The sequence below is a fragment of the Panthera leo genome, chromosome A3, assembly GCF_018350215.1.
Source record: "Panthera leo isolate Ple1 chromosome A3, P.leo_Ple1_pat1.1, whole genome shotgun sequence".
In the NCBI taxonomy this organism is placed as follows: domain Eukaryota; kingdom Metazoa; phylum Chordata; class Mammalia; order Carnivora; family Felidae; genus Panthera; species Panthera leo.
The window spans coordinates 35,717,360-35,743,974 of NC_056681.1; the positions used below are offsets into that span (position 1 = coordinate 35,717,360).

The window sequence follows — 26,615 nt, forward strand, 5'->3', positions numbered from 1 at the left end:
TTTTGAGAAACAAAGTGAGACAAAGCGTGAGCGGGGGAGAGGCAGAGAGAGAAGGAGACACAGAATCTGAAGCAGGCTCCAGGCTCTGAGCAAGTGGTCAGCACAGAGCCTGATGCGGGGCTCGAACCCACAAACCACAAGATCATGACCTGAGCGGAAGTCGAATGCTCCACCGACTGGGCCACCCAGGCACCCCTGTTACATCCTATTTTTAAAAGCATACATGTTTTGCATTCACATAAAAAAGCTGTCAGAATTTGCCTGCAAAAAAAGTGTGTTTGGGGGGCTAGGATGTTAGCGCGCACCCCCAGGCCCTGAAATAAACTGATCTCCTTGTTATATTTGCTATCATTTGTGTATAAATATTTTTAAGCCTATATACATCCTGAATCATGCAAAGAAAAATTCTGGGAAGATTCACCAGAATCAACAGCAGTTGTCTCTGACAAGTAACTTTTTTTCATTTTATATTTTTCATTTAAGTTTATGTATAAAATTATTTTATTCTATATTTTAATTGGTTGGTTGATCTTACTATAGGAGCTTTACGTTTCGAATACAATGCTTTTCAGGATGAGGGCAGGGGAGTGGGAGAAGAGGATGAAAGAAGGGAGAAGGACAGCTGCAGTCCTGGCCTTGGGCGCAAGGTCTCTGCCATCCGTGGCGCTGCGCTTGCAGAGCCCTCCTCCACTATCCCGGAGCGGCCGGCCACCAGGCGGGGACCAGGCCATCTGGTGGAGCGGGGCGGGGCTCGGAGCCCCGCCCCGCCGCGCACCGGTGCAGTTGCCTTGGCAGCGAGGCGGGGCGTGGCCGAAGCTCACAATCAGCCAAGTCACCGCTGCTCCCACCCCGCCCCCTGCGCTCTCACCTGGCGGCGCTTTCGCCCCCGGGCGGACCCGGGGCCCATGGACACACACGTCCGCTCCCTGCTGCCCCGCGCGCCGGCTCGCCTGCTCTGCCCAAGGAGACACCATTCACGGCTGGGCGCCCACGCCGGGCTCTGGGAGCCCGAGGTCGCGGCTGGGGCCCGCGCCAGGCGGCAGAGAACGAGGGCCTGGGCCGCCGGGCGCCCCAGCAGACAGAGGCGCAACCGCCGCCCCTGATCACCCCCACGACTAAGAGGTGAGCTCGGCACCTTGCTCCCTGCCACCTGGCCTTTACCTTGAAGTTACTCCTTAACCCCTCTCCCCTACCGCATTTTTCTGAGACTTAAAACTGAAAGGGACCGTAAAGAACCCTGCAAATGTACACTGTGGCTTCTGGGGGAGTTGAAACCCACGGACATTTGATTTATTCATAGTGAGCCTGCTTTGAGGGACTTTGCTAAGTACTTTACTAGAATTGTCTCATTTCCTCTTCATATGGACCATCGAGTGGGTACTGTCATCCCCATTTCACAGATAAAGAGACTGAGGCACAAACCAGGTAGATAATATGTCCAGGTTTTTGCAACCAGTTTATGTAAATAATGTTGCAGAGAAAGGGGGGGGGGGAATCACAAACAACAAAAACAGATTTCCCCACCTGCAATCCCACACTCTTTCCACTATGTGGAAATTCCCAGTGTGTTTCCCTCCACTCCTCTTTTTAGCAGACCACCCTTGTGTCATAGACTCCTTGGAGAAGTTGATGAGTTCTGTGGATCTCTCCTCCACAGGGGAAAAATGTACCTGTACACACACACACTGCAGATTGTCATATAATTTTAGAGGGCTTAGACCCAAACATGGACCTCAGGTGAAGAAACCCTGTTCTATTCCACTATCTCTTGAGATTGTCCATATAGATGATCAGATAGGGGTATGCCAGGGTGGCTCAGCCGTCATACAGAGGTAAAGTGTACATGTTGGGGTGTGTGTATACATGATGACTCCCCTGAAGATCAGAGATGCTTTCACAATTTTGAAGAACTCAGAACTAGAGGGAAGGACTTCTGTTATTTCCTTCAGTGGGGTGAGGCTCTTGTTCAGTCTTGGCAGTAGGTTGTGAAGGACAGAGAAGGGGAACTGCTCTCTCCCCAGCACGTTGGGGCTTTGGCTGGAAGAGTACAAGCTGTAGAACTGGCATGTGGGCTGTGGAATTCATCACTGTAGCTTGACTGGACATGCTTCATGCTGCTAATTCTTTGTTAGGGGTGGGTGCCTCAGAGAAAGCATTGAAGTCTCTGATTAGGATGTCTCTGTTCACACAAATGAGGTGGCATAGATTCAGGATAGTCAAGGAGCTATTTGGAAGCACTGTATCCTATTCCTGTGTACATTGTGCCTATGTGTGCAGTATGCCACTGCACCTAACTAGGATATGGCTGGTACTAATAAATCATAAGCAGCTGCTAAAGTAAATATCACCAAGGCATGGAGCAAAGGCCAAGTGGGTGACTTGTGGGGAAGCTCAGGACTTACGGGGAGCCTATTTACACACATGGTTCTAAGCAGCTGCATTATCTGGTCTCCTAGTCGACCACATGTTATAAACAGATTAGAAGGGAAGAGAGGGGCTACAGCAAACAGGACATTGAAGCCACAAGCTGTGTGATGACTGATGTCCCAGCGGCAGAGGAGGAAGCACAAAGAAAAAACAGCAGGCAGAAGAATGGGGAGAAAAGGCAGCAGCATGCCTTTGACAGCGATGCTCACCCTTCTCCCTGACACTCTTTCCTCCTTTCCTTCACCCAGTCTCCCAGGAGCCTGCAGCCACTGAAAACCCCACAGTTGCCCGTAGACCAGGCTTAGATCTCTCTCTCTTGAATTGTGTTCCATATTGCTATGTAGATTCTGACTCAGCATGCCAAAGCATAACTGTCTACACTCTTTGACCAATCTGACTGCGTCCTGCACTCCCCATCTCAGACACAGGTAGCCAGTTGCTCAAACTAGAAACCTGGGCATTCTCTTTGGTTTCTTCCACTCCTCAATCTTAAAACTTTCAGTCATCATTTATGGAGCAACCATTACTTGAATGCCCCACATAAGTCAGGTTCTGGGTGATGGAGAAATAAAGGTCATTATAATATAAAACTTCTGTTCCATGAAGGCTCTATACTACTGGGGAAGTCACACAGTATATAAATTGAATATATCTATATCTACAGATCTATAGAAATATAATATACAGAAGTGCTTGATTTCATTATAAAGAAAGGAAAGAGATGAAGTGACATGGTGGCTGCTGTCTGAATGGTGAGAAGTGCCAACCAACGGAAATTCTGAGCTAAGAACACTCCAGGCCGAAGGAACAAGAGGTTCCAGAGGCAGGAATGCACTTTTGTTCTATAAGCAGAAAGGTGGTCAGTGTGGCTGGAGGTCACCTTATCAAGGGAGGTTGGAGTAAAGTAAGATCACAGAGGCAGAGAAAATATTCTTAAAAGATCAACAGGAAGGGTTTAGATTTATTCTGATTATAATGAAAATCTGTTGAACTGCTTTTAAAAAATAGTTTTGAGGGAAGTTTCTGGCATGGGAACTTTCTGGAACTTTCTGGTAATGTTCTATATCCTGATAGGAGTTTGGGTTACATAGATGTATGCAATTGTCAAAACTTATAGAATGGAACACTTAATTATTGGACATTTCATATTCAAAAGACAAAAAGGAAAAAAAGAACTGTAAACAAATATTGAACTCCAGTTAAGGGTATTGCCTGCTGGAATGTGTGCAGTTTACTTTGAAATGGATCAAAAAATAGATGGCTGAGTAGACAGAGGGATGGATAGATAAGTGAAAGCGAGTAAAGCATTAATGGTAGGATCTGTGATGGATATATGGGTATTCAACTTTTCTTTATATTAAAAATAATTAGGGGCCCCTGGGTGGCTCAGTCCGTTAAGCATCAGACTTCGGCTCAGGTCATGATCTCACGGTCCTTGAGTTCGAGCCCCGCGTCGGGCTCTGTGCTGACAGCTCGGAGCCTGGAGCCTGCTTCAGATTCTATGTCTCCCTCTCTCTGACCCTCCCCCGTTCATGCTCTGTCTCTCTCTGTCTCAAAAATAAATAAACATTTAAAAAAATTATACTAAAATGTTGGGGGTGGAGGCTTGTCTAATCTACATTTAACAAAGCTTTTTCTGGGTACTGAATAAAGAATGGCTCTGCAGGGCTGCTGAGGAAGCAGTGAGACAGATTAGAAGCTGTGACAAGGGTTTGGCCTAGGATAGCACCACTGGTAATTGATGTGAGGATATATTCTGGAGGTAGAGTTATGGGGTTTGCTGGTGGATTTAAAGAGTAGGGGACCTGTGAGGAAAGAAAGAAGAGTAACTTTGAGTATTTTCATCTGAGTAGACAGATGGATGGTGACGCCATTACTGGAAGTGGGGAGAACTGGAGAAAGGGTGATATCAAGTGTTCGGCTTTGGATGTTTTATATTTTATATGCCTATTAGAGTTCCTTGTGAGAACGAAGAGTCAACAGGTAGATACATCACTTTGGAGCTCTGGGGAGAGTCAGAGAGTGAATATTCAGAAACCTCAAATTGGCATGAAAGTCATGAGACAGGATGAGACCATCAGGGCAATGTGTGAGAATAGACAAGAGTCCTGAGGGCGGAGCCCTGGTCACCTCAACAGGCTTCTGGCAGAAGATGGGAGCCAGCAAAGGAGAATGAAGAGTGGGTGGTGAGGTAGGACAAGAACAGGCAATGGAGATGTTATGGTTGCCTAGAGAGACATAGTTAAAGAGGAGCAAGCGTTCAAAAGTGCAACTCATTGCCAGAGGGAATATAGGTGAGGGAGCAGGTTTGTGGGAGAAAAGATGATACAGTTTCCGATTCTGTAGTAAGATGAAATCTGTTCAATTGCAAAGGACAGAAACTCAGCTAACTAGCTTATACAAAATTAAGGGGGGGTGGGGGTGGGGAGAGGATATTTACTTCTGCAACCCTGAGCTAGTGCTGCATTAACTAACATGTTGCATGGATTAAAGTGGTGGGTGAATTCTGGCACAACTGAGTCCCAACCTCTGCCCTAAGTCTCAGTCTCTGTAACACACACTCTCCCTGACTGCCAACGTGGTTCCTGCAACTGCAGCACCCCACCCTACTGCTTAACAGCATCAGCACACAGTAGTCTGTCCATATAGTTCTGGCAGAAGGGTCCCTTAGGATGCTGACTGGCTGATGTCCTTCCTGAGCATGTGCTCACACACAGACTAAGCCTTGGTCTTTGACTCATTGCTATCATAGGGGATGGAAGGGGCAGATCCATACAAAATGCTGGGGGTCAAAGGTTGCTTGACCTTTGACCATTTGATACATTTTTAAAAGATGTTATCTGATACATCTGATACATTATCTGATACATTTTTAAAAGATGTTTCTGAGGACTGACCAGAGAAAGGAACCTAGGGGATCTGTTGTAGAAGCAGTGAGACAAATTAGAAGTCTGTGGCAATGACTTGGCCTAGGATAGCAGTACTATATGATCTGGAATGGATTTCCAATATGATAATGGGGTTTTTTTCCCAGAAAAAGTGAGGAAAGAAAAGCAAGCTGGGTCTACCTAGCCTGACTCAACTGAAAATATTGTTTTTCCATAAATAAAAGGAGATAACATTTCATATTAGAATGCTCATTACAATGTAACAGTGGGATTATTTATGAAAATTACAGTTCTCTCTCAACTGTTCACCTACCTCATTCCCATGTAAGATGACACAGTAATCACGTTTGGTATCTCACAGAATCCAGTAGATTCCTCCTTATGATAAGCACCTCAAAATTCTACATGTTCTTTTTTTTAACACTTGTTAACTGCTAAAACCTGTGTGGTCTCTGTTGAGGGGCATGCTGGTAACAGAGCCATGTAGTGGGAAAATGAAACCTTACCTTGGCACGTTTGTTAGCCTTACTTTCTTTGTGGCTAAAATGGGGAGGCTGTGTCAAGGAAGGAAGATTAAATGAGACAAGAAATTAAATTAACAAGAAAGCTTCACAGCAAGGCTGATATTAATTAGAATGAAAGATTTGTTTTGAAATATTTTAACTTTATGCTAACTGTATGTCCTATGTTTTTATGTGTAATTTATACTCTCATGAGGTCAGTTGCCATAAACTATGGTAATATCATTTCGTAAGAAACAGCCTCTCTTCTCAGAAGGGAAGGTATAAAATATTACTATCTAATCAAAATACAGATGACAAAATTAACTTTGAGTTTTGTATGTTTCTGTTTTTGTTTTTGCTGCTGTAGTTTTGTTTTGGTCCAGAAAAGCATCTTCAAGAAGGTGGTCGAGTATGGCTTTAGCAGATAAGAGACTTGAGAACTTGCAGATCTACAAAGTTCTTCAGTGTGTTCGGAACAAAGACATGAAGCAGATAGAGAAGTTGATCAGGCTTGGATACCCTGAACTAATCAATTTCACAGAACCAGTCAATGGACACAGTGCTCTGCACTTAGCCTCAATTTCCAATGACATTGATATGGTCAGCTTTCTCCTTAGCCTTGGTGCTCATCCTGATGTGCAAGACAAGATGGGCTGTACTCCGACAATGAGGGCTGCAGAACTGGGTCATGAATTGTCCATGGAAATATTAGCCAAGGCAAAGGCTGACATGAGTATAGTTGATAATGAAGGAAAAGGTAAAAATCCCAGCATTCTGCCCAACAGATGCAATCTACTTTGTAGCCAGAAATCAATAAATAGTGCATTTTTGCTTTCCAACTGTAGAAGTGAAAGACTCATGGGTTTAAGTGAAGAGCCAGGTTCTCACTCTTGTATCTAAGGACACTGTCTCCCCATAATTTGAAAACAGTATGGGTAGATCTTAGGGAGACAAGATCTGAGAGATTTCTCATTTAAAAAGAAAGTTAGATTAATCTATGTTTGGTGGCTTTCCTAAATGTGGAGAATTTTTACATATATTGTCATTACCATAGTCATAATCATCGATTATAAGATATAAAAATCTTGTTTAAGACAAAAGAGGATGGAGAGCATTCTTATTCCTTTTGATACTTTAGAACATCAAATAATGTTCTTTTGGGCTCCAAAAGGACTTTGGCACCTCTCAACAGCAGTCTGACGTAGAAAGGGGGTTATAGTTGGGAACTGGAAGGACTAAGGTGGATGCCGGCATAAACTCCAGTGTTCTAGGGTCAATTTAATTGTATTTGGAAAAAGAACTTAAAACTTGAGACATGTCATTTCCTTTATTGTTTAGGTGAGATAGCCCCCACTTCTCTACTCTGTTCTCCCTAATCACATCTCAAGACCATGTTTGGGAGCTTCTGGCCCAAATAACTCAAAGTTCCAGAAGGACTTGACACAGCCTTGTGAAAATCACCAAGAAAATTACCACCAGGCTTAATATAAATTGGTAGATTTAATCAGTTGTCCCAAGGAGTTGCTTCAAGTACAAAGCCATTAACGTCAGTCCCACACTGGAGAAATAAATCCCATTTTTAATGTTAATATTTTCTGACAGGAACAAAATCCGCTTTTGTAATTCTCTCCAGACTTGGTATTTGATAAGTGACTTGCTTAAAACAATAAGAGAGGACAAAGAAAAGGAACAATCATTTAATTACTTAATAGTACCACATAACGAAATGAACTTCGGATGCATTCAGGGGTCAAATGCATTTTAAAATGTTAAATCCTGAATAAAAAAAGCCTCTTAAAACTCTGTAGAATATCATATCCCAAAGTGTTCCATGGACCACTGAATTGCTGAGATGTTGATAAGGGTTACAAGCAAAATTTGTTCCACTGTCAAATTCATTAGAGAACCATTGGATAAAACAAATTGAGACATGTTGATTTCACATTTGTCAGACTAGATACAGGGATATTTTCCATATTTCTTTGACCCTTGAAATAGTTTTTCCTTATGGCATCTTATATACCTGGAGTTTTGTGGAATGTACTTTGGGGAAACACTGTAATGGAGAACAGTTTACCTTCCAGAGTTTGAAACAAATGTTTTTTCAAAGGTCGAGACATTTTATATCATAAAAATCTAAAATTGCAAAATTAAAACTGAACAAGTAAAATTAGAAACAGGGTTAAGTGAATACTTGTAGCAAATGCAATAGCCATATGGCTACTATCTAAGCTCATTCAAATTAATACTAAACTTGTCAAGGTTTTGGAAGATGAATGCATGAGAAAATAATCTGACAAATCACATAGGAAGAATTAAAGATAGAAAACAAAACTTGGGACCAGTACAAATCTTGTTGCACACATAACCTTGTTAGTACAGCCCCCTAGAGACTTGATTCTGTGTAACCCATGGTAGGCTTACTGCACTGAGTGAATGCCCTGTCTTCACCAGTTCAACACATCTAGCTCACCTTGCACATCCCTTAGTTGTCCTCTCACTTGTCAAACTGTTTTGCTTCTTGCATAGTCTTGGTCATTAACATCCTATTTTCCAGGGATTGATGTATGCCTCACTGGACATTGTTCCTAAAAGATAAGCAAACATTTAAGTGGTTAAAATACTTACTGGATCTTTAGAAGGATGTGGGACATACTCTAGGCTAAACTGTACTTTGAACAATTTTGTAGAATATGGAAAAGGTAAATCTCTAAGCCAAAACTCTTTCCTATGTCCTTGGGGATTAATTAGTGTCTGTCTATTCTGGAGAATGGAATACTGTCTTCCCTTTAAGGGTTAAGCTACACTAGTTCCTTAGAGCCCCCATTCCATTGGTTCTCCCATTTATAGGAATGCATACCCAGTCCTACATGCAGTATGCAAATTTGACTGTCCACCATTTTTTCCCCTTTATTTCCACTTCAGTTTTAGAATTTGATTCATGTTCTTTGTGGCTTAAAGAGTCAGCCCAGATAGACTTTGACTGGGAGTTACGCATGCCATCATTATAAAATATCTATTTCATAAGTGCCTTAGGGCCTTTTGTAATGAATTCAGCCTCTGGTATTTCTAGATCACATTGCTGTTTATTGTTGTTTTGGTCCACTCTTGCCTCATATGACTTGTTGTATCTTTGATTTTCTATTTTCAACCATGTCCTTGACCATCTTTCTGTTTTAACTGTTCTGAGTAACCCTATTTTAGATGTGTCTGTTTACATGAAATATATTTAGATTTTGATTTTATATAAATTGTGATTTTTATTTAATGGTAGAATTTACCCAATTTATATTTATCTGGATGCCCCAAAGGTTTGGCCTCAGAACTGTCATTTATTTTATATTATGAAGTTATATTTAATATAAAATATATAAATAAATATGTATAAATGTATTTTCCTATATGGTCCCCATATATTCTTTTTCTTGTTGTGTGTATTATATTTTCTAAGGTTAATGGTCTGTTTTTAGTTTTTTTTTTTTTTTTTGGTTGTTGGAATGGTAGTTTTATCTATTTTTATAACTTACTGATTTAAAAAAAATTTTTAATGTTTATTTATTTTTGAGAGCAAGAGAGAGAGAGAGAGACAGAGCATGAGTGGGGAAGGGGCAGAGAAACAGGGAGACACAGAATCTGAAGCAAGCAAGCTCCAGGCTCTGAGCTGTCAGCACAGAGCCTGATGCGGGGCTCAAACCCGTGAACCACAAGATCATGACCTGATCCAAAGTCGGATGCTTAACCGACTGAGCCACCCAGGCGCCCCTATTATTTACTGATTTTTTAAAATTGAGGTATATTTGACATAAACATTATATTAGTTTCAGGTGTACACATAATTTGATGTTTGTATGGATTGCAAAATGATCACCACAGTAAATCTAGTTAACATCTGTCTTTTTTCTTGGGAAGAGAACTGATTTTTTTTTTGTTTTGGGTTTTTTTTCTTTTTAAGTTTAATTACTTATTTTGAGAGAGACAGAGAGCACAAGTGGCGGAGGGCCAGAGAGAGAATCTAAAGCAGGCTCTGCACTGTCAGCACAGAGCCCAATATGAACCTCAAACTTGTGAAGCCGAAACCCACAGTTGGATGCTTGTTTTTGGTTGTTTTAATGGCAAACTTGATAGCTTTACATATACTTAAAACTTTGTTTATTAAAGTAGCACTTTACATGGTATTCATTAATATTTTGCTATGAAAGAAGAGATTAGTACAATAACTTTTTGCATCCTTAAACTTACATGTCCATTGCTTTTATATGTGAACAACAGTTTGATAGGTACAAAACTCCTTACTTTCTTTCTCAGGTGATATTGTAGAGATACTTCAGTTATTTTCTAGCATGGACTATTACAGTAGCAAAATCTCAAGGCCAGACTGACTTTTGCTTCTTATAGATAGGATCTGAACTGTTTCCCAGATGCTCACAGGACACCTTCTCTACCTAGCTTTACATACGCATGCCTCATTGATTTTTCTTAATCCATTTTTCCTGAGACCCAAGTATGCTTTTTTAACCTTGAAATTCAGGTTTTCACTTCAAGAAAGTTTTTTTCTATTGTATCTCCATTTTTTTATGTTCCACTTGGTGTTTTATTATTGAACACCAATTACATACATGTTCACTCTCCTTTGCCTCTAGACCATTTCAACTCTTCCATCATCTGTGACATTCTCCTTAGTTCTTTTGTATTTTTCCTTCACATCCTGGATGATGGTTTTGCTTTCCTTTTTCCTGCTTCCAATTTGACTTCCCTTTCTTTGGTGGTTTTAGTTTCCTCTACCATTTCTTTCCTAACTTCAGCTGGCTTAATTTCATCTTTTCCTTCTATTTATCTTCTATTGTCCTAGCAGCCCTTCTTTTAAAGGTCTTGGCCTATCTTTGTACTTTTATTTTAGAAGAAAAAAGTTATATTTAGCTTCTTTGCTATCATAGAAATAGGTCAGTCAATAATTTTCACATGGTATAGTTTTCCTAGTATGTAGTTTTTGCCTAGCTTTTACTATCAGGTTTCTTTCTTTCAGTATCTTACACCCCCTCCCCCCAATAGGTCACATGCTAGTTTTTTATTTGCTTATTGTTCCTCTTTGAATGAAGCCTGTTTAGAATAAGGTCATTACAAAGTCAGTTTGGAGCCTGACTGTTGTTTGCCTAGATTACAATACCCCTGATCTGTAGTACATTTTTGACATGAATTATATTGAGGACCTATATGTCATAAGTTCTGGGTCGGGGGATTTAGCATTTTCCTTTATTCATTGGAACAAAACAATTTGCCAAAATGGTAGAGCCCCTTGTCATGTACTTTGTCTTCTCAGTGCTGCTATACTGACTGCTACACATGGCTGGTCTGCACATTTTATCATCCAGTACCACCTCCTTTGTCACTCTGCAGTTTCAGAGGGGACACAGCAACCCACCAACCAGCACCCACAGTCCTGCATGTGGGGTATAGGCTGCAAGAACCCATGGTTGACAAGGGCTCACATATCAGCACTCTGATTCTTCCCCTGAACCAGGTCCAATCGCATTTGGTCGTAACTGTTTTCTGATTCTATCAAAGGTTGACTTTCTTCTTTTGTTTCTCGGTCTTGGTATTTCAGTTGGTTACAGAAGGAAAAAGCAAGGCAACTATGCCTTTGCTCCACCACCTTCAGCTAGCCAATTATGGATTTCAAAATTGTTATCTTTTCCTTGCTATCTGGTTCAAATATATGGAGACTTAATTAAATACTCTCTGGGGATTCTATTTTTCTACAGGTGTTTTGTTTTACTGCATTTTGCCTACTAAGCGGCATTATCGCTGTGCATTGATTGCCCTGGACCATGGTGCAGATGTCAACAACTCTTCCTGTGAAGGAAAGCCAATATTCCTTAGAGCGTGTGAAGAAGCACATGATGTTAAAGATATGTGCCTGACCTTTTTGGAAAAAGGAGCCAATCCAAATGCTATCAACTCAGTATGACTATTCCTGTGATTCCTTTTTTTTAAAATTATAGACGCTCAGTAGTGTAATTTTCACATTTAATTATGGTAAAATTATCCTGTTAGCTTATAGACTATTCATTTCTATTCACAGTGTTTTAAGATGATAGATTTTCATTATCTTTATATTGCCATGATTCCACAGTCTATTTCCTAATTACGTTTGGAAAATTCGTATTTATTATGCATAATAGTAAAAGATCATTAGAGAAAAATAGAAAAGATACCACTGATGCCTAATAAAAATGTATCTTTTTGGAAAGAAAATATGTAGTCCTGCTGTTTCCCGTATCTATCTTGCCCCCTTTCCTTGTTTGGCCAATTTTATTGAGTTTTCTTATTGTTTAATAGTCATTTCCAGATGATAAAAAAATCAATTTTTTTCCTCATTAGAAAACACCTATAACCTAATTTTAGCATATACTTTACCCTCTTTCCCCCCCTTTTGCTCTACTTTCTTTACAAAAAAATGCATTTTATAGCCTGATTTCTCACAGGGACATCTGGTGTGACCTTGACTCTGATATTCAAATGCTTCTACATGGACCAGCTGGCTTCATTTTTCCTATTTGTTACATGAAACCAGTAAAAATACAGAGAACTAAACATGTCAGTGTGAATCTAAGGCCAAATGGATTTAGACCATATTTATACGAAATAAGTGATTTAAGATAACAAGCATAACCGGCATTTGATCTGTTTCTCATCCAGTCCACAGGTCGAACGGCTTTAATGGAAGCGTCAAGAGAAGGAGTGCTAGAGCTAGTCCGAGGGATATTGGAAAGAGGAGGTGAAGTGAATGCCTTTGACAATGAGAGACATCATGCTGCACATTTTGCTGCCAAAGGAGGCTTTTTTGATGTAATAATCTGCCCTTTGCTTTAAAATCTGTTGCTCACACCTTTTCACAAATTGTTTTAATATCATGTAGGTTACACTAAGAATGTTTTCGAAGTTACCGTCTTGATTTCCCTAGATAATTCTAAAATTATATTTCAGATCAAATGTTTTTTTAAAAACTTTCTAGCCCTTCAGTTTTATCTGCTTGCTAAGTTTATTCATTAATAATGAATGTTTTTTCTGTATTCTTAAGTATGACAAATAAGCAAATAAAATAAATAATGTTTTTCTGTATTCTTAACTATGACAAATTAAAAGTTTTGCCAATCAGGACTTTTTTATTTTATGCCTCCATTACATATCAGAATCTTCAAAATATGGCTTGACCAAACTGTGGGAGAACAATGCCAACAAACTCTTATCTCCCTGAGTTTTTGTGTGCATCTAATGACTCACCTAAATTTTAAACTCTTAAGTATCCTGGTTATCTGGACATACCAGTAAAGGATATCTCATAGGTACAATGACACTGCAGAAACGAAATAGGAACCAATGCTATCCTATTTTATTTTTAATTCTGAATTACGTCTAAACTTTCTTTACTCAATTTTCTGAGTTTTTACATAGCTATCTTTGTTTCTGTCATTGAGTCTTGTCCCCACAATAAAAATATACATCACAATAGAAGTCACATTTGGTAAAGACTTTGCTTCCCTGATAATGTTTTCTATAGGCTGATGCTTTCTAGAATTACTAGAATTCACCAAGATAGCATGCCCTAGATGAGTATCGAATTTTCTAAACTCTTGGTCAAAGCTATTTGATAGAATTGTCAGCAATGGTGAAAAAGTTGTATATCTGTGATGTATAATACAATAGCCACATGTGGATTTGAGCATTTGAAATACGGCTAGTGAAACTAAGGAACTGGATTTTTTTTAATGGTTTTCTATTTAATTCAATTTAATTTTAAATAGCCACATGTAGCATAAGTAACTATTAGATAACAAGGGGTGTCAGTCTTCATGCAATAAATGTATGTTCCTATTCCTCTACTATATCCACTGTTTATTTTGCAGATATTGAAGCTGCTTTTTGCTTACAAGGGAGACATGGGGCTGATTGCATTGAATGGGAACACACCACTTCATTATGCTGCCATGGGCGGTTTTGCAGATTGCTGCAAATATATAGCTCAGCGAGGTAAAAGTGTCTAGCAATTTTATGTTTAAAGCAGTTATGATTTACCCATGTTGCAGATGAGCAGACAGTTTGGGCCTGCCACTTGTCAGTTGCGTATTTTTTTCAATAACCCATCCACAGTTATATATGTAGAAAGAAAATTGAAAATTTTTTCTTACTCTACCTTCTGTGAAATCATGAATCAGGTCTTAAAGTGATGAAAACTCATTTTCTGAAATGTTTTTAGGTTGTCATTAAAAATCTAAAGAGGATTGTTCATATGTTGGCTAATTATTAAAATGCTTATAGTTTTTAAAGTCCTTTTAAAAATGTCCACCAATCTGAAGGACGAACACTGAAAAACTATGTCTTTTAGTCTGCATTCTTAATTATTTCATTAAAAAATTGTTCAATTGTGTCAAGGATAACTTTCCTAAATCATTTGAAATTATAGGGGAAATATTTTAGGGAGAAAGATAAAATGAAAATTTTCATGGAAAATTTGAAATTTATTTTCGGTTTACCTTTAGCTTCTAGGTACCTATTAATTTAGGAATATAAACTATGCATGTATAGCTTAATGTAGTCCTTAAAATGGGAATATTAGCCAATTAAGTTTAAAGATCTGGATCCATTTGGTGTCAATTACATGCTAACTTAAAGTACATTAAAAGTTTTTAACTTTGTGAAAAGTGGAACTGCATTCTGCTGAACGTTGTAGTAATGGGTTTGGTTTTTTGCTTTTTTTTCCCCCCAGTTTGAGTAATAGGCAAAAACTTAAAGCCCTATGACTCTAGAATACAGCAGAAAAAGTACTTTTGCTTTTCTGTCCTCTACACAGACAGAGAATCTCAGGAGTCCCTGAGACATAGAGATCCTAAATTGTAACCACTAACATAGATAAACTAATGTGCTTGCGTAACTAATAGTGCAATAACGAATTCATGTTTACTTTTTATGAACTTATACAAACTCATACTCTTCCCCCCCCATCATCCCCCAATAAACACTTTTAACAAATAAAGGAACGTATATCAAATGCAACTTTTGCCCCAAAAATGGTCTCATCAGTCTTGTTTGCACATTTGTCACTATTAGCAGTTTATTCTGACATTTCATTTTTTTTCTTTTTCAAATGTCTATGTATTTTGAGAGAGAGTGTGTGTGCACATACACATAGGGAAGGGCAGAGTGAGAGGAAGAGAGAGAATCCCAAGCAGGCTCCACTCTGTCAACACAGAGCCCAGTGCAAGGCTCAACTTCACAAACCATGAGATCATGAGCTGAGCCGAAATCAAGAGTTGGACACTTAACCAACTGAGTCACCCAGGCACTCCTGATATTGCATTTTTAACATAATTTATTTCTAAAAACAAAAGAGCTGCCCAGATTAAGACAATTCTTCAACTTTAACATGTTAACTGGTTTCTTATTAGGATAAACATCACCAGGCACATTCTCTATCATCTATATACTCCTGGGAGAAAGTCACAGAAAGCAAACTGAGAAGCACATTTGGCTGGAGCGTAGGCCACGCCAAAGGCCTTGCCCAATGACACAGAAAGGTTTCATCTTCCTGGCAGAATCATGAGACTAGGCCATGTTTTCTTCTTTTTTAAGATTTATTTTTTTTTTTTTGAGAGAGAGAGCACAAGTGGGGAAGGGGCAGAGAGAGAAGGGGACAGAGGATCCGAAGCAGTCTCTGCACTGACAGGCTTGACAGCAGTGAGCCCGATGTAGGGCTCGAACATACAAGCCATGAAATCACAACCTGGGCCAAAGTCGGATGCGCAACCGACTGAGCCACCCAGGTGCCCCTAAACCGTGTTTCTAAAACAAGTGGCTGAAGGCATTCTAAGTTCTCTTGCATGTTTGGAGGTACAACCACTTCACTAGATCCTATGTGGGTGACCTAATTCCATAGTATAAGTGTTACCAACTACATGTTCACCTTTTGAATCTTCGATCTAAGGCAATCAGAGCAACAACAAACCATGCATTAACAATTAAATGCTCTTTTCTGAGTTAACTCCCTGGGTTTAGTGTCTTCTATACTTAAATGTGAAGGCTGGACTGTTTCCCACATTAAACCATCTTCTTCCTGATGCTAGAGCAATTTACAAGTCCCGGTAAGCAGTGTGAGTGTCATATCCAAGGGCAGAAGCAGGGAGCTGGGAAAAGTTCTAGGGAAGCACCCCAGGAGAGTTCTCTTTCTCATGGGCCTTTGGCTTGTCAGCCCACACTAGCTGTAAGTTGAGTACCTTCGACCACAGATCGTAAGTCACAAAGGGAATGAATGGATCTGTATTTACTAATTATAAGGGAGGAGATAAAAAGTCCCAAGGCCAGAGGAGAAAAAAACGCCTTCAGATCTTTAAGCTGGGATGTTGGAAACTTTTATCCACATAAAGGTTTCTAACTAGGAGGAAACTGGGAGCATAAGAAGGCAAGATCAAACAGCTTTAAGATCCTTTGATCCTTAGGGGTGAATATAGAAGCAGTGGCTTGGGAGATGGTAGATAAACCCCTCGACACCTTGAAGAAGCGAAAAAGCTAAATAAAAACAGCATTCTTGAAGTTGCTATGGAATTATACTGTCGAGACCAGCCTCAGGCCCCCTTTTCGATAAGTCACTGTTTAATATAGAAATTTTAGAATCCTTATTCTCATAATACTCTTTTTGAGTTTTTCTATCACTACTAAAATTATCAGTCTTAGTATAAAATGTTCAGTTTGACAATACCAAAGGAAGTATCAATCTTCAAAAGCACTGGTGACTAATTTTCTTTTTGACAAGGAATACAACTATGAAGTATTGGCAGGGCATGCTTTATTTCTGCACGCAGCCACCTGTACATTTTCATTGCTAGACATACTGATTGGGGAGCAATCTTCTTTGATTATGTGATGTTGGCAAAGCAACAGGAGAGGCTTCTTCTGGATGCAAAACACTAGAAAGAGCTTCTTCATTGTCTGACTTATTTATATACATAACGGATTTTTAATGTCTCAAGACACTTACTATAGACAGCACAACCTTCCTAGTGGCACTAAGCCGACTCTCCAATGTACCCAGAGAAGTTTATTTATTTGGGGAATACCTACGTGTAATGTTGGTGTCATCATTTTAAGGAAGGGACCAAGAAGGAAAATGAATTTCAGTGTCTGATTAGCACAAATGTAATTCTGGAAGTCTTTCAGATTCGATGAACAAATTGGTTTTTCCTGGGTTAGGTTGTTCACATGACCTTATCACAAAACAGCAGATCAATAGAAATTAAATGGATTCCGTGGGGAATACAATTTAAGATCGTACACAGGTTTGCAGTCATAATCATTCAAAAAGAAGCAGGTGCAGCATTCTGAGTTCCTAATGGCCCAGTAAGCTATCTGAACCCAGCTTCTTTCTATATTCAAATATTACCCTCACTCTTTTCTTTTTTTAGTAGCAGGTCTGCTTAGCAAGTATGCCAAAATGATATTTGTTTCATATATCTATAGGGATCAATGTCCTAATTCTTTAGGGGCAGAGAATATAAATTGGAAACATATTTCAGAATTCACCAAAGTGAAGCTCACAGAAAAAAAAATCACAGTTTAATTTGGTAATTATAGGGGATAAATTTTTGACTAATAGATCAAAATTAAGAAAAGGGTTTGATGAATGTCATTCGCAGAGCCATGCAGATGCCTGGGCAATATTCATAATAATGATGCTTCATGTTCTAGGATGTGACCTGAAATGGAAGAACTTAGATCATAAAACACCCAGAGCTGTGGCCAAAGAAGGCGGTTTCAAAGCAGCAAACAAAGAAATACGGCGGGCAGAGAGAACTGCTAATAAACTGGCACGGCCAGGAGCCAAAAATCCGAATCCACTCTGGGCCCTTAGACTACATGACTGGTCGCTAGAACATGAGACTTTCCTTCAGGAAGCCTTTTCATTTGTGGACAGAGGTGATGGGACAGTCAGCAAGGAGGACTTCGTGTTGACATTGGAGGAGAGGCAAGATTTTGTGACCTCGGAACAGCTGGCTATGGTAGCTCAATATCATGAAAAATTACGGGGAGGTGGGGTCAATATTAATGATTTCTTTAAAGGAACCAGATACTTAAGCAAGTCTTATGTCTTGGGATCATATGGGCCCAAGAAAAAGAAAAAAGGGATGGCCAAAAAGGTAAAGAAAGGCAAGTTTGTTTTACCCCTCCCAATCTGCATCATCCCTGACCATGTATTTCCCCAACGGAGTGATGGCGGGCCACCCTATTACATGATTGAAACCTACAAGAATATAACTGATTGCAATCGGTTTAACCGAGACCATCCACCAGAACATCCCATTCAGGATGACTCCGCTTGGTACATTGATGATCCAGGGAAGGTATTTTCAAATATTACTTTCGTCACCAAGGCAGGAGACCTGGCTTCTCTGAAAAAGGCATTTGAATCAGGAATACCTGTGGATATGAAGGATAATTATTACAAAACACCACTAATGACTGCATGTGCCAGTGGAAACATGGATGCTGTCAAGTTTCTTCTTGAAAAAGGGTGGGTTTTCTTTCTTGAGTGAGGTTTAAATTTCATGGGTCTTTATATTCAACTCCAGAATTTTAGGGCAAAGAAAGAGCTTCATTTCTGAAATCTAGATTAGAGGTAGACCTTGCATGGGAAAGTTGGCTAATGGGAACCTGGGAATGTGTGTACGCACAGATAGCTTGCCAATAACAACTACGCACAAAGTTGCTTTACTAGAGAGCTTTACCTACTAGGTCACTTTTAATTTTATTTTAAATTACCAAGATAATTTTTAAAATGTATTTATTGTTGAGAGAGAGAGAATGCACTTGCCTGTGAGTGGGGGGAGGGGCCGAAAGAGATGGGGAGAGAGAATCCCAAGCAGGCTCTGCACTGTCAGCACAGAGCCGGTTGAGGGGCTCAAACTCACAAACCTAGATCATGACCTGAGCAGAGATGACCTGAGCAGAAATAAGAGTCAGGCACTTAAACTGACTCAGCCACCCAGGTGCCCCAAGAATTTTATTGTAGGAGAAACATAACATGATCTACCCTCTTAACAAATTATAAGTGTATAATACAATATTAACTATAATCACACTATTGTATGGTAGATCTCTAGAACTTATTCATTTTACATGTTGCTTTTTAATCTGTCTCTTGTGTATATGTTGGGGGGGGGGGGTGGTCCTAACAAATTTAAACAAGTGGTACAATGGCCATGATGACATGTCCCTTCTCTCCTCCAGAACCTCCTTGGTTCATTTGTAAATATCTTTAAAATATCAAAGCATCACATTTTTATTTAACTTTGTAATCTAAAGCAACTTCTCAGGTTTAATTCCTTCTTGTACCATAGCTGAATAGCCTGGGGTAAGTTTCTTAACTTTTTTGTGCCTCCATATCCTCATTTTTATAATGGGGCTCTAATAGGACTCAGCTCACAGATTTTCAAGATCAAATCATTTAAAATATGTAAATCACTTATTAGCAAAGCAATTGCATATTTGATAAAAGTTATTATTATTACTATAAGGGTGAAGGTCAAAGAAGTATTCAAATTTGTATATTATCTAGAGGGAGTATAAAGCAATTAATGAGAATTTGAACTTTTGGACAGTGAATTTTTTTTGAAATTTTTTTAGTATTTATTTTTGAGAGAGAGAGAGAGACAACGTGAGCGGGGGAGGGGCAGAGAGAGAGGGAGACACAGAATCCGAAGTGGGCTCCAGACTCTGAGCTGTCAGCACAGAGCCCGATGCGGGGCTTGAACTCACAAACCGTGAGATCATGACCTGAGCCGAAGCCGTAAGCCTAACCGACTGAGCCACCCAGGCGCCCCAACAGTGAATTTTTTTTAAAAAGAACTGACATTTAAAATACTACACTTAGATGCTTAGAATTTTAATAATGACGGTGCATTTAAAAATCTATAACACTCAGAGAAAGTAGACTCAAAGTGAAATAACATGACTTTTATATTTCCTATCAGTTTTTACCTTCATTGGATCCAGTTATATAATTTTCCCTAATTTTAACCTTTGCAAAATGTGTAACCCCTGGGATCTAAGTGCCTTTAAAAACTAAACAAAATATGTATTTATGCAAAGAAAATTAAGACTGTCAGATAATGCAGAGCACAAGTCAAGAAAAATTATGGCACAGAGTTTAACTTTACTCAGAGCTTCCCTCGTTTATAGCTGGACAACTGTATGAAATCTGGCTTTGCACGTTCAGCCTCCAATGCTTGGAACAACCCATATATTTAGCTTGTGCATCTGTCTTATTTTATAGGGCTAACGTTAATGCAACAGATAATTTCCTGTGGACTCCGCTTCATTTTGCATGCCACACAGGCCAGCAAGATATTGTTGAGCTTCTTGTAAAATCTGGAGCTGTGATAGACGCAGTCTCCATCAACAACACCACTCCTTTAACTAGAGCTATTGAGAGCTGCAGACTGGATACTGTAAAATACCTACTTGATATCGGTGCTAAATTCCAACTGGAAAATAGAAAAGGTATGTGTTCATATCATTGATACAGTTACAGTCAGAAAAGGAGAATTTAGATTCCAAACCTCTTCTGATTCTATTCTTGTAGGACCACATTTCCCTGTGAGAGTTACTACTGCAAACGCAAACCTAAGTTGAATGTTACACAAGTTGGTTTTCTATGGAGTGCCTCTCAATCACTGGTGTGAAAGGATCAGTGCTTTATGTTTGCAATCTGTCATGGACGGATACTTTTGTAAAGTACAAGAAAAAGTGACTTCCTAGAAAATGAGATGAGAAAAAACATGAAATACAAGGGTTTTTGTAATCACTAGATTAAAATGACAGAAAATTCTTCTATCAAATCTATCTAAAAATTTCTAAATGCCCACTCTTTTTTTTTTTATGTTTATTCATTTTTGAGAGTGTTGTGCTGACAGCAGAGAGCCTGATGTGGGGCTTGAACTCACGAACCATGAGATGATGACCTGAGCTGAAGTTGGGCACTTAACTGACTGAGCCACCCAGGCACCCCTCTAATTACCCACTCTTAATTTCTGTGGTTATTTCACTATAGTCCTATAAGCATTAGTTTGTGGGCTTGCACCAATGTTCAGAGTTTTCACACTGTTACAACTGTCAATTCCTAGTAAATGACATAGTTTAAAGACTATAGAATGTGGATTCTTTCCAAAGCTGAACAAATTCCTGAATTTGAGGTTCTCTCTAGGACATAAATGGGAGGCCTAGCTTATATCACACCTGAAGAATAAATAAAAATTTGAATAACTATTTGACCTTATTGCTTGGAGGTATCATTTTCTTATAGTGGAGGCTGTTGCTTCCTTTTGATCTGAGAGAGCATTAATATTTCTGGCTGCTTCAGGCTTCCTCTGAGTCACTGGTAGTATTGTTTTAGGTCTGCCTGAGGATATTACAGGTGTCATAATACCCAGCCATGTGCACAGCACACTGTGACACCAGCTTCCTCAGGCCTTTTTGAATATACCTCCTTATATCATGGAAAGGGGAGAATAATGTAAAATTATCACACAAAAGGAAATGTATGCAATGTGGGAAGAGAACCATCAATCAAATATTCACATGTAAATATCCTGCCAGTATTTCCTATCAACTTTTTAAGAAACACGCTTAAAAAAAACAAAAACAAAACCAAAAACAAGAAAAGGTTGTGTTGCCAGTAAATGGCACTTTAAATTATGAGATCTTAGAGCTGGGTCCACCTTAGAGAATATCTGATCTAGCTTTGTGACCCTACATATAACCATTTGCTTTACTAATCACCTTTACTACTGTATGCTAAGGGCTGATGTGCTGAGGTTTTCTACCTGGCTTATTATCAATCTGTTTATTGTTATTCTGAATTTATGTCTTGAACAGGGCACACTGCCATGGATATCGCAAAGGCGTATGCTGACTATAGAATAATTAGTTTGATTCAAGAAAAGCTGGATAGCTTGCCAAAACCAGCAGAAAATCAAAAATTGAAAGGCAAGCCACCTCCTAAAATGAAGACTGAAGGCCCTGAAATTAAGAAAGAGGAGGTAAGAAAAGCAATGGACTACCCATTAGTAACTAGAACCTGTTAAAAACTTGTTGGGGGTTAGGGCAGTGTCATTATGTACATGTGGTTATACAGCATGGGCAAAATAATATACAACCCATATTGTCAGCACTATTATGCAGTACTTTTAAAGAAATAGCTAGCAAAGAAATTCCTAGTATGGAAAAGTCTAAAAAGTGCTCATTGCAAATAAAATCCATGTAAAAACCAAGATGGTTCAGCCAAACACAATTAGAATGTTGAAAAAAGAATTGGCATTGGATATGTATATATTTGGTTCTGAGTTATACAGATTTGATGAGACACCCTAGACAGGGAAGTAGGGTGAGAAGAATGAAGCAAAGCATGTTTTTCCTTCATTATGGTATCATAATTTTTCATTACACATCTTACCTTCCTTCTAAGGAATTTTATTTTTTTAATGGTTGTTTTTGAGAGAGAGAGAGAGAGCGAGCACAGGGGAGGGAGAGAGACAGGGAGACAGAGAATCTCAAGCAGTCTCTGTGCTGTCAGCACAGAACCCAATGTGGGGCTCAAACTTATGAACCATGAGATCATGACTTAAGCTGAAATCAAGAGTCAGACGCTTAACTGACTGAGCCACCCAGGCACCCCCTAAGGGATTCTAATGACTACCAATGAACCCTGGGATATGGGGCCACTTGTGACTTGGATATCCTGCAGAATGACTCTAGAAGTTTTAAAAGTGTCAAGTGACTGTTCCCGGTAATCTGGAGTGATGTGGGTGCCTCTAAACTACCAGCAGAAGTTTAAGGTTTTTGCCCATAGAGATTACTGAGAGATCAAGACTTTGTCATTAGCAGCGAAGCCCAAGTGCATTTCTTTTTTCTTTTTGTATGAAGTTTATTGTCAAATTGGTTTCCATACAACACCCAGTGCTCATCCCAACAGGTGCCCTCCTCAATACACCTCACCCATCCTCCCCTCCCTCCCACCCCCCATAAAACCCTCAGTTTGTTCTCAGTTTTTAAGAGTCTCTTATATTTTGGCTCCCTCCCTCTCTAACTTTTTTTTTTCCTTCCCCTCCCGCATGGTCTGCTGTTAAGTTTCTCAGGATCCACATAAGAGTGAAAACATATGGTATCTGTCTTTCTCTGTATGACTTATTTCACTCAGCATAACACTCTCCAGTTCCATCCACATTGCCACAAAAGGCCATATTTCATTCTCATTGCCACGTAGTATTCCATTGTGTATATAAACCACAATTTCTTTATCCATTCATCAGTTGAAGTGCATTTCTAAGTAGGCTAGAAGCTTCTTTTAGGGAAGCAGGAGGAATCCCTGGTGATCCTTGGCAAACATAGGTCAGGGATGAAATTCAAAAAGGAAAAGCTCTAATATTGGAATTGGAAATTGGAAAGGGTTGGAGAAATGTAAGGTGGTAGGAAGTGGAGAGGGTGAAGGGATTATAACAAACATCGAGGACAATCAACAGTAAGAAGTAATAAACATGGAGGGGACGAGAGTAAGAATGGCCAGAGGTGAAGGATGATCAATCAGCTAAGCTTCTACTACATACATCATTATCATTTTAGTAGGATAATTTAATTTTTCTAGTTAATCAGTGACCATAGATAAATAATGGGTATCTTGAAGACTTAAATGCTCTGTTACCAATACTACTAATAAAGTAGAGTTAAACAAAGCAAACTAGTTACCTTACCCCATCCAAAGTTATAATATTCTATTTCATTTCAAATTATAATTTATATAGTAACATTTTTATTTTTACTTGGCTTCAGAGCAAGATACAGAACAACAAATAATATAAAAAAAAGTGTAATATAGGTTTTTGCAATTGATAGGGTTGGTTTTTCTTTTGTCTCATTTCCAGGAACCACTTTCATCAGTTTATGTACCAGCCATATCAGAGGAAAAGAAAGTCCATAAGGATAATGTGGTTTATCTCAATTCATTGATTACCAGTGGTTATACCAAGAAAGTGGATATTACATTTATTCCACGGAGGGTAAGTACTTTGGAAAGATCTTCATAACATGCTGTAAACTCATATCATTTTCTAAATACATTTCATGCAGAGCACCCAAACAAATGGCCAAAGATTATCTTTCACAGTTATGATATGAAGGTATCCTTTTGTCAATTCCTGCTGCTTCAACTCAGTAAGTTCACCTTCTTTAGCTTCCAATATCTGGTTTCCTCTATTACTATTTCTATATTAACATTTTAGTTGTCCTTGAAAACCTAAAGTATTCTTTGGTCAATGCCATTCCCTGTCCCCATTTGGTCACAAGTTCAATAGACACATTTTCTTGGTGCTTCTCAGACCCCAGTACTCTTACTACCATCTCACTTGGGAGTTTCATACTAAGCAACACTGGATTTATTCAGTAGCTTCCTAAATATCCACAATTAAAGAGGTGGAGACATCTTTGGAGAACAAGAGTGGTCTTGCCAATCCCCATCAAGCCATGCTGAATAAGAGACCACCAGCCCCCTCTGCCTTCTACTATGAAAATAATTTTCTTATGACTTCCCCATAAGACATAAAGGTAACAAACCCAAATGATCTTCTAATTCCATCTCTTCCTTGTTTTGACATCCCAAAAATGAACAGCAGAGGATCATCAGAGGTAACTGAAAAGCATTTCAGGTGTCCAAACAGTCACCATCAGAATTAGCGATGCCCATGTAACTCCTCTTCCTCATGTAAGAGGAACACATAAGCTAAAATAGATTTAGAAGTAAATTTGATAGTTTTAAGTTAATCATACTGGACACTGTGTGGATACTGACATATTTGGCTGGCTTTTGTATTCATGCCTGCTCTGGATACGGTTGTTTGTTTTAAGATCTGGAGTCCTGAAGCCACAACAGCAGAGCTGATCAGGAAAAGGGAGCTGCGGCGGGAGAGGTTCACTTATGAGGTAGACTTTGAGGACTTCATGATGCCCTTTCAGAAGAACATCACAGAGAAAGCTCAAGCCTTGGAAGCTGCCTTCAAGACCTAGATCATAGCAGTTGCTTCTTGGGGTCAACATTTCAAGGCCCAGGGAGAAAGTCGGTATTTCCATCAAAGTCAAAGCAATCCACAAATTAAGAATTTGTAACCAAATAATTGTTTTTGCTATAACAGCTATAAATATTCAGAGCTATCTAGAGAAGGTGTATTTTATTTTGCAATGAATTACATGTCTTTCTGGATAAACCCCTTAATCTTCTTTAAGGATGTAGTAGAATAAATGGCATTTTGGTTATAAATATAACATTATTGTCAAAAAATTTACAAAATGTACACCCATTATGTTTGCTAAATATATAATTCCAGTGGGAATTGATGAAAACAATTTAATAGTATGGAAGAGAAGTAGTTCTAACCTGTTAAGGAAGGAGTTTGTTTCCTACACACCATCGTACGTGGTATATATTAGATACCTGGGTCAAATAAGCTTTGGCACTTATAGCAGACACTGTCAGCACTCCATCCCTTTCTCCTTGATTGAAGCAGGCCTAATATTCAGATGCTGGAAGGCGGACTCTGACACTTAAATTTGTAGAGTAGGGCCCAAATACACGAGAACAAGAGCCTCCGAGAAGCAGCTCTCAACCAGCAAGTGAACAGATGCAGTGTATTAACACCCCTGCTCCCTCACCACTCTGGTTGGAATGTTTGGAAGTGAGCATTCCTATTGACTGCTCAAGTTCCCCCAAGAGGTTAAGATCATATTGCCAGCAGTGGTAATTTGATAACACACCCTTCATTGGCAGCCTTCCCTTCCCTGTCCTCCCACATTTCTCCCATACCTTCAGATCTTTGTCAAGGTCACCTCTGAAATATGTACACCTAAACCCTTGTCTCAAGGTTGCTTCTGGAAGGACCCAAACTAAGATAACAACTATAGTATTAGTTATGATTCTGAGTCCCCCTAGCAAAAACTTTAAAAGTGCATTCCCTTATCTTCTGTTTACTACAAAATAAACATTTCCCCAGCAAGGAGTATGTGCCCCCAGGGTCCTGTGCAATTGAGAAACAGTTCAACTAGTATTCATACAATAGTTGAAACTTGGAGCAAAATTTCCAGATGCCAAAAAAACATACATATGATAAAGAAGGACTAGGTATCGCATGTGATTTTTTTTTCTCAAGGCATGGGCAGGGTGGGCAAGGGAGAAGTGGGGAATTTAAGAGATCTACCAAGAATACTTACAAGTGGGATTTGAGCCAGAAGATGATACTTGGAAAAGGATTCTACCAGAGAGATAGAACCAGTAGTATAGATAGGTGATAGATGATAATAATGGATGGATGGATAGATGGATAGATAGATAGATAGATAGATAGATAGATAGATAGAGAAAGGGATGTATTGCAAGGAGCTGACTTACATGACTATGGGGGCTGGCAGGCAGGTCATCAGGAAGTCCAGGCTGGAAACTCTTGGGTGAGAGCTATCCATACAGTTCACAAGTGGAATTTCTTCTTCAGGGAAACCTCAGTTCTGTTCTTTCAACTGAAAGGATTGGGCCCACCTAGATGATGGAGGATAATCTCCTTTATATAAAGCCAACTAATTGTAGATGTTAATTGCACCCACACCTACACCTATACCTTTACAGCAACACCTACAATTAATGTTTGACTGAATAACTGGGTACTATAATCTAGCCTAGCCAAATTGGGACATAAAACTGGCCATCACTAGAGGT

The 26,615-nt window shown here is 39.3% G+C and overlaps 1 protein-coding gene across 2 annotated transcripts; it reads left to right on the forward strand.

Moving 5' to 3' along the window:
- The first annotated feature begins 844 nt into the window (after positions 1-844).
- Positions 845-25,067, forward strand: ANKEF1 (ankyrin repeat and EF-hand domain containing 1). Of its 2 annotated transcripts, XM_042931610.1 has the most exons (10): positions 845-1,122; positions 6,186-6,575; positions 11,578-11,777; positions 12,515-12,664; positions 13,723-13,846; positions 17,555-18,377; positions 20,139-20,365; positions 21,740-21,903; positions 23,782-23,916; positions 24,761-25,067. In XM_042931610.1, the coding sequence occupies exons 2-10, from the start codon at positions 6,230-6,232 to the stop codon at positions 24,917-24,919; spliced, it is 2,328 nt and encodes a 775-aa protein (XP_042787544.1). In that variant the 5' UTR covers positions 845-1,122; positions 6,186-6,229; the 3' UTR covers positions 24,920-25,067. The 2 variants fall into 2 exon arrangements, with proteins under 2 accessions (XP_042787544.1, XP_042787545.1); XM_042931611.1 differs by lacking the exon at positions 6,186-6,575 and having other exon boundaries at positions 847-1,122.
- Positions 25,068-26,615: the final 1,548 nt, after the last annotated feature.

What these genes read in the sequence shown, in the direction of transcription:
- ANKEF1 (XM_042931610.1), top strand. Translation starts at nt 6,230, where the DNA reads ATGGCTTTAGCAGATAAGAGACTTGAGAACTTGCAGATCTACAAAGTT. An exon ending in CAAATATATAGCTCAGCGAG is followed by an intron (nt 13,847 to 17,554) that starts GTAAAAGTGTCT and finishes TTCATGTTCTAG; the next exon opens with GATGTGACCTGAAATGGAAG. An exon ending in CTGAAATTAAGAAAGAGGAG is followed by an intron (nt 21,904 to 23,781) that starts GTAAGAAAAGCA and finishes TCTCATTTCCAG; the next exon opens with GAACCACTTTCATCAGTTTA.